General features: G+C 54.4%; 1 protein-coding gene across 2 annotated transcripts; it reads right to left on the reverse strand.

Annotated features, from left to right (window-relative positions):
- Positions 1 to 316: 316 nt before the first annotated feature.
- On the reverse strand, positions 317 to 10,966 carry Pgf (placental growth factor). Of its 2 annotated transcripts, XM_021179227.2 has the most exons (7): positions 10,460 to 10,966; positions 9,318 to 9,357; positions 5,272 to 5,468; positions 4,985 to 5,064; positions 3,122 to 3,151; positions 2,969 to 3,028; positions 317 to 1,102 (listed from the first exon to the last, which is right to left on the reverse strand). In XM_021179227.2, exons 1-7 carry the CDS (start codon positions 10,535 to 10,537, stop codon positions 1,099 to 1,101), a joined length of 489 nt encoding a protein of 162 aa, XP_021034886.1. In that variant the 5' UTR covers positions 10,538 to 10,966; the 3' UTR covers positions 317 to 1,098. The 2 variants fall into 2 exon arrangements, with proteins under 2 accessions (XP_021034886.1, XP_085686279.1); XM_085830153.1 differs by lacking the exon at positions 317 to 1,102 and having other exon boundaries at positions 2,965 to 3,028.
- Positions 10,967 to 11,585: the final 619 nt, after the last annotated feature.

Here is an 11,585-nt window from a genome sequence, read left to right on the forward strand (position 1 = left end):
AGCGGAAGAGGTCTATCCAAGCGTGAATGCAGGGAAATTCAGTATCACTTGGCAAGTCTGGAATAAGACTGGCCTGTCAGCCCAGTGCCCCCTTACCCCTGCACTGCCCATTCTGCTTTCTCGGGCCTCAGTTTCCCCAGCTGTCAAAAGAGAAACATATGATGTCATCCGCTGGCATGTCCCCTCACAACCTGAGAAGGTTTTCTGAGAAGAGGAATCGAGGCTTGGATCTGCCTCTCCCACATCCTCTCTCATCTGCCTTGCCTCTATTTTCTGCTCTCCCCCACAGCTCTGGAAGACATACATCCTACTAGACATGTTGGTTCCAGACTAGAATGCTTTATTCAAGAGAATCTGGCTTGGCAGTTAGTCCCGGCAGAGACAACCGGTGGGCTGCAAGGGCCCTCCAGGAGTCAGCTCACTTCCCGTAGCTGTACCACGAGGACACACGACCCAGACTTGCAGCGGTCAAAGTCCACGGGCTAGTGCTCCTCCAGCCTGCCCTCTGCTCAGCCCCAGGCCACTCTGCCTGTGTCCCAGAGAGGGGACAAGGGGGTGGCTTTGCAAAGGGTGAAGCATGAACTTCTAGACTGAAGGGCAAAGTCCACAGGCAAGCTCTGCTCTCCAGAGCCGAATGTCCTGTCCCGATCTCCAGGATACAGTAGACTGGGTCCCCTCTACATGCCTTCAATGCAGCCAGGGCCAGAGCTGCTGTCTGGGTGGAGCTGGGAATCAGGGCAGGTTCTAGGCCTCCTCTTCTCTTCTCTAGTTCCCTGGAGAGCCAGGGCCTCTGGGGCACGGCTTGCCCCTTGTAAGGCCATGTCCATGTCTTGCTTCTTCCCAAGCCGAAGCTCCCACAGGTCCGTGGCTGGCTTCTTTCTTTCTCTCTCGTTCTGTTTTAAGGCACTGAATTCCTGAGGGTCTTGTCCTTCCATGCCCCTTTATCTTGGAGGGGGCACGTCATTCAGCAGGGACGAGTCGGCTAATAAATAGAGGGTAGGTACCAGCAGGGAGGGTTCTGAGAGGGCGACGGTAATAAATACGTGAGCTGGGTGTGGGGCTCTCCTCTGAGTGGCTGGTTACCTCTGGGAAACGGTATCACCTGCCAGAGACCAAACACAGACAAGTCAGAGGACAGGATGCTGTGAGGATGGCGTCTCCTCCTAGAGAGAGGGTCAGACCCAGAGGGACAAGGAAGAAACAGCACCTGGGCAAGCCTGCTTATACCCAGACCAGCAAGCAGGTGTCTCCCTTGCCAAGCACCTGCTCAGGTGCCCAGTTTTGTGCCAGGTCCTGTCTCACTCACACTTCGCCACACCCCACAGGAGTGTTAACCCTTTCACAGATGTGGAGCTCAGGCGGAGAGATGGAGAAACTCGCCATTCAGTGGCAGAGACATTTGAAGCCAATCTGGCATCCTGTAACAGTGTCTCTGGTTAACCCATCCCAAGACAGCAGTCTTCGGATGGAACTGGTAGGAGTGGCTCTGTTGTTTGTACTTTTATACTAGGTGGTTTGTGGCACTGGGGTGGGGGATTGAGCTTGGGTCTTACACATGGTAAGCAAGCTCACTACTGCTGAGCTACATCTCCAGTCCAAAAAAAAAAAAAAAAAAAAAAAAGGTGTTTTTAAAGAAATCAGTCTTCAGCCTTCTTGGATATTCACTTAAACTTTTTGTGAGGAAGGCGTGGGGCCTGCTGTCCTTGCTACAGTTGCACTTTCCCCTTAAAGAAGCATTAGGAGCTCCACACCCAGATGTTTGTTAATATGATTTTAAACCTTCAAAAAGAGCCTGGCAGTGGTAACACATGCCTTTCATCCCGCACTCAGGAGGCAGAGGCAGGTGAATCGCTGTGAGTACAGCCTGGTCTACAGAATGAGATGCAGGACAGCCAGGACCACACAGAGTAATTCTGTCTTGAAAAAAAATAAATAAAAATTAAAAAATTAATAAAAAAAGAAAGAAAGACAAAGAAGTTCACAGTGAGCACATGAGGCAGGATTGCTGTGAGTTTAAAACCAGCTTGGACTACATAGCATCCTATCTAAAAAAACAAAACAAAACAATCCTCCTCTAGGCATAGGTTCAAGGCCAACCTAAAATTAAGCGAGAGGCACATGAACTATTAAAATTCTTTGGGGGCGATACCTGAACAAGACCCCTAAGAACCATATCTGAGGGATGGCACAGTGGCACCTGATACCTGTGTGGTGTGTGTTGATCATTTAGCTCTGGCTAGCTTGGCTGCCAGGTGGGAGTGTCCCTTCCCTGACCCCTCTCTTCCAGCTACACTGTGACTCTGTAACCTGGGACTCCAGCCTGCTGCCCCTAGGGTGAAGCAAGGATGGGCAAGGCAGGGAGAGGGGAGAGGAAGGGAGGGATCCAAAGACAGAGAGACACACTGGCCTGGGAACCGGAGAGTTGCAGACGCACTGCACCTGCCCCAGAGATGCCCAGAAGTGGCCAACTATGTAGCAGAAGGCATACTCTGGAAGAACAGGGCATGTGGTCGTCACCTAGGTGCCTGGCACAAAGCAGTGACCCCTGCACAGTAGCGCATTGCTTGTTGTACTCCCAGACCCATCATTTTACAAGGAAAGGGATTTGTTTAAGGCCACACAAAGAGATAAGGGACAAGAACTAAAGTCCCTGGATGTGCCTTAGACCTTTTTATTATTATTATTATTATTATTATTATTATTAATTAATTAAACTTTTTTCGAGACAGGGTTTCTCTGTATAGCCCTGGCTGTCCTGGAACTCACTTTGTAGACCAGGCTGGCCTCGAACTCAGAAATCTGCCTGCCTCTGCCTCCCAAGTGCTGGGATTAAAGGTGTGTGCCACCAGGCCCGGCACGCCTTAGACCTTAAACGTGGATTCCCTGTTCTCATCTCAAGACCTCATCCCCAGTGCCCCACCCCCTCAGGCTCAGCCTTTGTGCCAGCCCTGGGCCCCAGCATACTCACGGGTGGGGTTCCTCAGTCTGTGAGTTTCTGCTCCTCTTCCTCTTCCCCTTGGTTTTCCTCCTGCAATAAACCAAGCGTCAGTACAGAGGGTTCCTCGTGCTCGGACAGCGGCTGGCAGGTCCGACAACCTCCCCGCGCACTAAGTACACTTACCTTTCTGCCTTTGTCGTCTCCAGAATAGGTCTAGGGAAACGGAAAGATGCAGGGGAGACGAGTAAATGGATGTTTCCTGCTACCACCCACTTCCCACAGTCCCTAGGTCCTGGTGAGGCGGTTGCTCCAGCGCCGCTAGGGGGCAGCACCGAGCTGGTGAAGAAGTTGTGGGGGGGGGGCGGGGGGGGGCAGTGCTTGCGCTCCCAGCCCTACCCTAGGTCCTGGCAATCCCCAGAGAGGTCGATGTTCCCCTCTGGGGCTTTTCATCACATGTTTCTGCTCGCCCCAGCCTCTTGGCATCAAGAGCTGGGATCTTCTAATTCTGCTTTCTGCTTTTTTTACTTTTTCTCTGTTCACTTTCCCCGTTCCTTCTAGGGGTACACTCTGGGAGCCCCTCAAGAAAGTAAATGATGAACAAGATTGTGGTCAGGGCAATGGTGACTACCAGCTAAGACTGCCTGCCTGGGCTTAACCCAGCTCCACCGTGGCAACAGCAGGGAGCTTGCTTCACAGTCTCCAGGCATGTCCCAGCTCTGCCTTCTGGGGCCGTGGCTCTTGGCCCAGAAGTAAAAAGAAAGGTGTCCCTGTTGCCTGGCTTGCTGGAAAGAGATCTCTTCAGTAGTTCCCAAGAGCAGTGTTCCAGACAGGAGGGGCGGCATGGGCCCTGAGTGTATGCTGTCCTGAGCCGGCCCACTTTGCCCAGTCACACCTCTGCAGATGGGCAAGTCAGAGAAAAGATGATGTAGAAGGTGAAGGTCACCATTCAGCCCCTGGGGGAGGAGGTGAGGAGGGACTCCTGACTGAGCTATGGTGTCTGGCTGGAAGTGAACAGGTTGACTCAAGGCCTCTAATACTGGTAGAGTGGAGAGAGCCTGGAGCCAGGGCTCAAGTTCAAAGAGGGCAGCTAGAGTCCTGGGCAGAGCCGGGCAGTGTAGCTGACTATGGAGAACACATGGTGACTGCCAAGAAAGGCAGCAGGCGTGAGACAGGCCAAGTCCAGATCCAGAGCCCTTTTCCACGTTGGCCAGTGGACCAAATCACAGAACTGCAGTGTCTGGCTCGCCTCCTCTGTGCGATGCTGACAAGGTGGCCACAAGTGGCACAACCTTGCTATCCTGCTCACCACCATTTCCCAGGCACTTAGGCCAGTGTGTGGCATGCAGTGGACACTGAAGAGACACACGTGGAAGGTGGTTGCTCTCCCCTTATTCCAGCTCCACACGAGACTCCAAACCTCTAGTCTGGTGCCTTGTCTGTGACACAGAGACACTCCAGACCTATCTCATGTCTCCGGGACCTAGATGGCATGCCAGGCTGCTGTTCCTAGCAACAAGCGTGCCAAGAGCCTGGGGAACAGATAGCAAGGCTGAGGGCTGGCCCAAGCTCCCAGGGACAGTTAGCAGTGTGCAGCAACTCGAAAGATACCACTGCACCTCCTTTGCCTGTCTCTTTCCTTCTATGAGGGTTTCCTGCTGTCTTCTCAGTACAGTTTGCCCACCCTACTCCCCACAGGCAGGCAGCCTGGTCCTGAATCAAGCACAGGCTTGTGATACCTTCGTCTATAGACATTAGTTCCAAGGACCTGTGACAGTTGTGTGACAAGCGCCGGGGCTCTGGATGTCTAGGAGAGACTTCCTTTTCTACTGGGACATCTTGGCAGCTGTACTCCAGCTGCTGGGGCCAGTTCCTCAGAGTGACTTGGCTCGTAGGGAATATTAAATGAAAAACATCTCCCCAGGACCACTTGCTTAGGGAAACAAACGCAGCCTGCTATAAGCTGGCAACCCCCTCTTCTGCCCCAGGGGCCCAGTGAGAATCTGCTAAGTGATCAGGGTTTGTCCCTGCTGCCCACCCAGGACCTACCTGCATTCACAGAGCACGTCCTGAGAAAATGTCATCTCCACATAGAAATGTGGATCCCGATTGGGGGGAATCTTCAAGATCTGTGGGAAATAGAGAGTTCATATTCAGTAAGGAGTCCATGGGGAGATCAAGGTTGGAATGGGGGCTCAAGGGACCCTGGCTTGGACCCACTGTAGGCCCCTGACCTGCCTCTGTCCCTATCTGGGTAATTTCTAGAGGTTCTGTGGGCATCTGGATATGGTGTGGGCTATGGGCAGGGCGTGACATGTGGGGGAGAGTTTCCCTACCTGCATAGTGATGTTGGCTGTCTTTATTGGCACACAGTGCAGACCTTCGTCACCACAGCAGCCACTACAGCGACTCAGAAGGACACAGGACGGACTGAATATGTGAGACACCTCATCGGGGTATTCATCCAAGATGTACACCAGCTTCTCCATGGGCCGGCAATAGCTGCGGCCCCACACTTCGTTGAAAGGCACTACTACGGGAAGACAGAAGGGCCAGGTCAGGTCAGGTCAGAAGGGTGTCTCAGACTTGGCTCTCGGGTTTAGTTCATACCAAGTTCACTTCTTCGACAAAGCCCCCGACTCTGTCTGGGGTCCCTCTGCTCTGAACTATTGCTGCCTTCACCCTGGGATGCCTTAGCTGCTTCGGGGCTCAAACTCCAACGGAGCAGAATCTCTCAAGGTCCCAGCTTCTCAGTCTGTCTTTTTCACTGGTTCCAAAATCTTCCTTGGAGCTTTGACGACTATGCCATGGCCACTCCTTAAGCTTCTGTGTCTTTCTCCAGCCTGACCTAGTGCTTCCTGGGCCTTGGGGAACTTGCTGAAAACAGTTCTCAAGTACACCAGGAAGGGCCAGCCTTCCCTTGGCCTCTGCCTCAACCCCATTATGGCTACCTTGTGTCCCACCCCACTCAATACAAGTCCTCTTCAGCTAAAAGCATGCCTAGTCATATGGTCCAGCCTCATGTCTACTGGGTCCCACCACCCTTTAAGGAGCCAGAACATATTAGTATTGATTGCAGCTTTGGAATCTAGATCTACATGGTCCAAGGAAGACCATGTGGCTACACACCCAGCCACCACTCCTCCCTGAAGCCTTCTCCGGTCATTATCCCAGGAGCAGAACTCCTTTCTGGAGCATAGCTTGGGTCCCTGGCTCCCATCTTCCATCTCTGGTGCTTCTTATCTCCGCTGGAGCCAAAATGAGGCTCTGGGAGAGCAGGAGCTGACCCCAGTAAACATAGGCCAAGTGACTCCTGACTGATGAGGTGACAGTTGGTCTAGGATTACCAGGAACAGTCCTGACCCCTGTGATGGCCTGGTGGTGGTAGTGGTATCTCCTCAGGGCCGATCTGAAATCCCTCCAAAGGTGCTGCTCCTTCAGGGGGTAGCCTGGTACCAGGGCTCCAACACAGGCTCTCAGGGAGCAGCTGACGCCAGGCCATCTGGCTTCAGTGCCTATACTGGTTGTATGACCTTGGCGAGGTCACTTAGCCATTCCAGGTATATCGGTTTCCTGTGCTCGGGAGAGAGAAGCAGGCCGGGAATAGATGGTTGCTAAGGTCACTTACGCCCTGACAGACTGTCTGTGATTCAGTGCAACCTTGAGACCATGCCTGGGTCAGCCTGTACCACATCTGATGCCCATCCTCAGCTCATGGAAGACTTGGAGCCTGGGACATCTACAAGCCTTTTTGCCTAAACAGGGAGCGGTAATCTCAGAAGAAAAATAAACTTCAGACATTTCAGAGGCCCTTGGGAAAGGCCAAAAATTGGTGGAGAATACCCAAGAGGCGGTTCATCCACGTGGAGCTGGCAGAGCAGCTTCGGAGGCAATAAACCTTACTTATCTAGACGTCTGGTGTTTCATCCTATCCTGCTCTGCTTTGAAGATACTTGGGCTAGACCAGGGGCTGGAGGGGGATGTGGACCCTCTGACACTACTTTTCCAGACTACTGGACACTCTCCCTGGACCCAAGTGGGAACATCCAGGCAAGGAAAGTCTGTCTTTGCGACATGGGTTAGAGGCCACCTCCCTTTCGCCAGTGCTGTGAGCTGCCTGTTTAGTCTGAAGCCTTCTTGAACAACCAATCACTACTAACATTTAATCTCTGCCATGGAACATAAATAAGGGAGAAGAGCAGTTAGCTACAAAGTATCACAGAAAAACTCGGCTGCTAGGGAGGGACACCAGTGAAGGGGACCTTGCCACCCCCCACCCAGGACCCAAACAAACCCCTATCCCATGTCCAATTAGGTAAACATTTTAGATTCCAGGATCCCCCCAAATCCTGAGACCTATGTCTTAGTCTAAAAAGGCAGAGAAAGAGCTGATGTCCCTGGAAATAGGGACATCCCTAGCAGTACCCCGTCTGGGTGTACAGGAGAAATCAAGGCAGGTAGAGGAAGCAGAGAGACCACTTGTTCCCTCAGGACAGCGTTGTGCTCCATTGCTCCAAGGAGAACTTCCACTAACCCCAAACCTCTTCTGGGTAGGAAGTGGGTGGTGAGAGGCCTGGGAGGCTGCTCCTGCTAGGACTGGTCCCTCCTCTGAGGGCCTCTTTTGGGGCCAGAATGGGTTCCTTAGCTACCTGTCGAGCTCTGTGAGTGAGCTGTCATCTGTCCTCAGTGGCATGCTACCCAGAATGGAAGGATACTGTTTGATCCTGATGGTGAGCTGCTGGAAAGGCCTCTGCAGTGCCCACTGGCTGCCTGCCGGAGCCTAGCTGGTGTCCTCCTCACAGGCAAGGCACCCAGCCAGCCTGCCACAAGGGATGCTCTCCTAGTGCCTCCTTAGCTCCTGTGCAGCCGGGAGGCCCCGGGCTGAGTACGCCAGCTCTGCCAGATACACTGAAGAGTGCATAGAGCTTTGACTGGTTTCTGGGGTTCTCCTCCCCCCACACCCAACCCCATACACATCATCTGTGACACACTGGGACCTCCCTCCTTCACATGCTCATCCCTGGAACTGAGAAAAACAGTGGTAAAAAAAAAAAAAAGTGGTGCCCACGGCCGTACCACGCTGCCTCTGCCTCTGGTGTTAGCAAGAGGGGATGACAATGCCAGATGCTAACCACTGTTGTTTCCTTGGCCACAACGCAGGCCCACTCGCTTGTCAGGATTACAGGTGAGCCGGCCTACACTCTGAATCTATACCTCCAAGCTTTCTCACCCAGGATCTTGGCACGTATAATATACACTCACGTTTCTTCCGAGGACTCAGAATTTCACAGCCTTGGGAAAAGAGTCTTTGAAATCAAGTACTTAGCTAAGCTCTCCCATTTCACAGATGAGGAAACAGAGGCTGAGATCTCTTTGGAAGCTGGTGTCCGCTCTACAAACAAAAGTCCTCAATAACAGATGTGATGTGGGGGGTGGGAGATACAACTCTCCTCAGATCTCCAGAGGGCTCAGAAAATGGGCAAGTCCCTGAAGTTGAGGCAGCTACCTCTCTAACCTGTTCAGTGGTCTGGACTTCAGATGTGAGGGCAGGCAGGAGGACGGACAGGCTGCTCCCAGTGGGATGGGGAACAGACAAGGGGCAGACTGGCAGAGGGTGTTCCCAGGCCAAGAAAGCAATCCAGCTATTATCTGTGTCTTTGAGGACACTGCTACAAGCACATCCTTTCTCCCATGTTGTTGGACGCCTCAGTCATGGTATGTGGCCATCCTCCATGTCTCTGAGAGGCAAGAAGGGAGAAGGAGAGAGGACCTGGCACGAGCTCCCTGCCTTCGGCGGGCGCGCTCCTCTCTTTGGCAAAGGTCCTGCTGCCCTTTGAAGATTATGTCTTGACACAACCCAGGGCAGAGAGTGAAAGGGCCAGGGAGGGTGTGACAGAGCCCGCCTGTTTGTAATCAATGGAAACGCCTGGTCAGCTCTGCACAGCTCCACCAGGGTTGGAATGGCAGGGAGGACTCTTCGTCCTGACCAAGCCCCTCGAATGCTCCTTACTATATCCAGTTCCCAGACTCCAGTCTGGCCTCCGGCACTCAACACAGATTCTGTCCACCAAGACTCCATCTGCACCCTTACAGCGTGCTGGGCAGGGGCCCTGAGCCAGCTGGACGAACCCTAGCAATCACGTCCTGCTTTCTGTGTGTTTAGTGACCCTAACCCATGACTGCACCTCTCTAGGCTGCTGGGTCACAAAAGCTGGACTCTTGGGCTTCAGCCTGGATGTCGAGCTTGCAGACCCACCCCAGCTTGCCACTGGCCTGCTCCCACCCTTCAGACCGACCGACCGATCCCTTCTCCTCGGCTGCTGCGGCTCATGAGGAAAGAAGAGAGGGGGCTCAGCTTGCAGAGCTGGCCTGGCTGGCTTACCTTCCACTTCTGTTGAGTTGTTCCCAGCAGACAGGGCCCCCTGCGGTGGACACAAAGGTGGAGCTATAAGGAGGGGGCATCTTCTTGGGGCTCGGCTCTTTGAGCCCACCCCGAGCTCCTCCCCCATCCTCTGCTAAAAACCACCTGACTTTCTGGCCTCAGTTTCTTCACTTGGAAAAGGGTAGGAGGCTTCTTGTGTTCCCAAGTGCTTGTAATCCTGTGGGGTCTCTCTTCTACCCAGCCCCCAGGCCAGTCCTGCTGGGCCTACTACAGCCCGCCTTGGCTGGGTGCCAGAGCCCAGGGGGAGGGTGATCAGCTGGTGGGAGCTGAGGGGCTGGAGAAGAGGCGGCGCCATGAGCTGGTGCTGCCTGCCAGTAACGTTACACCTCGAGCTAACACTGCAGCAAGCAGACGGATGGCCTGGCTGCTCAGCAAGGGGACTGGACAACCCACCCACTCCTGGGCTGGGGCTGAGGGCTCCCAGGGCAGTGGGCAGTGCAGCGGGCAGTGCAGCAGGAAGGGAATGCATTGGCTTTGTCAGGATTTTGCTGCCCAATCTGGCTCCCAGCCAGACTCACCCAGCTCCTGGGAAAAGGGCCCTGCTCACTTCCCCAGGCCCTGCACTCAGGACCTTCTGACACCCACCAGGAGGAAAGGGCACGGCAGGATCCCTTGTCATATCTGAAGCCCACCCAAGAGCCCCCTGCTCAATTGGAGCAATGGTGGGGGAAGGGCCTCACCTCCCCACCTCAGGCTTCTTTAGTCAGCTCCTTCCCCACTAGGCCAGGTCAGAGGTCCTGGGGGCGCCTGGTTGGTCATGGGGCCACAACCCTGACCACAGGGCCAGGGAGCTGACTGGGATTAGTGGACGGATGCTTTTTGCAAAGCCACTAGGGCTCCAGGGGCTAGACAGGAAACCTCCCTCATTCCCTGTGGCTTCCCTGCCCCCACTAAGACAGCCCCCAGGAATTAGGGACTGCCCAGCCAGAGGTCTCCTCCCTGAGGTCCAGCCCAGCCCCTGGGAAATATGTGGGCACCCTAGCAGAAGCTGCTCTCTAACGTGAGTCTGTAATTTAAGACCATAGCCCCTGTTTCTACCGCTAGGATGAGAAGGTCAAGAGGAAGCCAGGCCAGGTCCTTACCTGGGAATGCACAGCCAACCCAGCTAGGACCTGTAAGAAGCAAGTGAACAGCTTCATGGCCAGCATCTTCTCAGACATCCAGAGCCAAGGTCCTTCAAGGCACAATCACCATGCTCGTCCCCCTTGGGGGAGACGCTGATACCAGAGGAGAGGAGAGGAGAGGAGTGTCCCCCTCACTGCTGTCCTAGGCTAGGTCTCTGCAGTCTGCCTGAGCATCCACTGGAAGCCGGGGAAGTCCGGAGCTCACAGGTAGGGCTGTGGCTGAGGAAACTGGTGAGGAGTGTCCCGGCGAGTCGGAGCGATGTGAAAGGATCTTAGGGGTCCGATGACCCTAGCTCCTCTCGTGGGTGAGTAGAAGTCTGAAGATGCGGTTTCCTTCTCAGACTGCAGCTTCCCTACGAACCGAAGCTAGTCGGCCGCTGGTTTTCAAGACCGTGTATGGGGCGGGGCTGCAGCCTGCCCGCCCACTTCAATCCGGAGGCCCCAGGAGCAGCCCGGGAGCGCTGAGAGCCGGTTGGTGGTGAGACCTGAGTGCGCGTGACCCCGCAGGGCGCTGAAGGGGCGCTGCCGGCGCAGATCTCCTGGCCCCTCGGAGCTAGGCGTTCATTAGCTTGCCCCGGGGTCAGCCCGCAGCGACAGCCAAGGTTGCACCTGGCTCTTCTGGAGCCTCCAGGTGCGGACGTCCAACATCTGCCTTGGAGATGGCTGGGTACTTAAGTGACCTCTGCAGGGATTGCAGTACTAAGAAGGCAGCATCTTGCTGTGGCTCTTCATGACCCGTGCCATCCCTACACAACCCCGGGAGGAGAGGTGACAGGATTACTAATCCCATTTTATAGACTAACAACCCGATCCTATGAGAGGGCACCACCTGCAGATGCTGAACAATGTTCATATTCACACTTGGAAAGTGTATGTATGCCCGCGGGCATCTGCCTGCGTCGACAGGGATCTGGCAGAGACAAGACAAGCTACGTGCCTCCCGAACCGTCCCTCTATTTCATCTACTATCTGACCTGGTAGGCAGGCACAGGGCAGCCCAGATGTGGGCTGCACATAGGAAACACCTCCGGGCACCTGGCTAGACGTAGGTCCACCACCACTTCCTCCTGTCAGGCCAGGCCAG

This window comes from Mus caroli, unplaced genomic scaffold (genome assembly GCF_978045245.1).
Source record: "Mus caroli unplaced genomic scaffold, Mus_caroli_1 scaffold_14, whole genome shotgun sequence".
Classification (NCBI taxonomy): domain Eukaryota; kingdom Metazoa; phylum Chordata; class Mammalia; order Rodentia; family Muridae; genus Mus; species Mus caroli.

What these genes read in the sequence shown, in the direction of transcription:
- Pgf (XM_021179227.2), bottom strand. Translation starts at nt 10,537, where the DNA reads ATGTCTGAGAAGATGCTGGCCATGAAGCTGTTCACTTGCTTCTTACAG. An exon ending in CAACTCAACAGAAGTGGAAG is followed by an intron (nt 5,469 to 9,317) that starts GTAAGCCAGCCA and finishes GTCTTCCCGTAG; the next exon opens with TAGTGCCTTTCAACGAAGTG. An exon ending in GAGACGACAAAGGCAGAAAG is followed by an intron (nt 3,029 to 3,121) that starts GTAAGTGTACTT and finishes GGTTTATTGCAG; the next exon opens with GAGGAAAACCAAGGGGAAGA.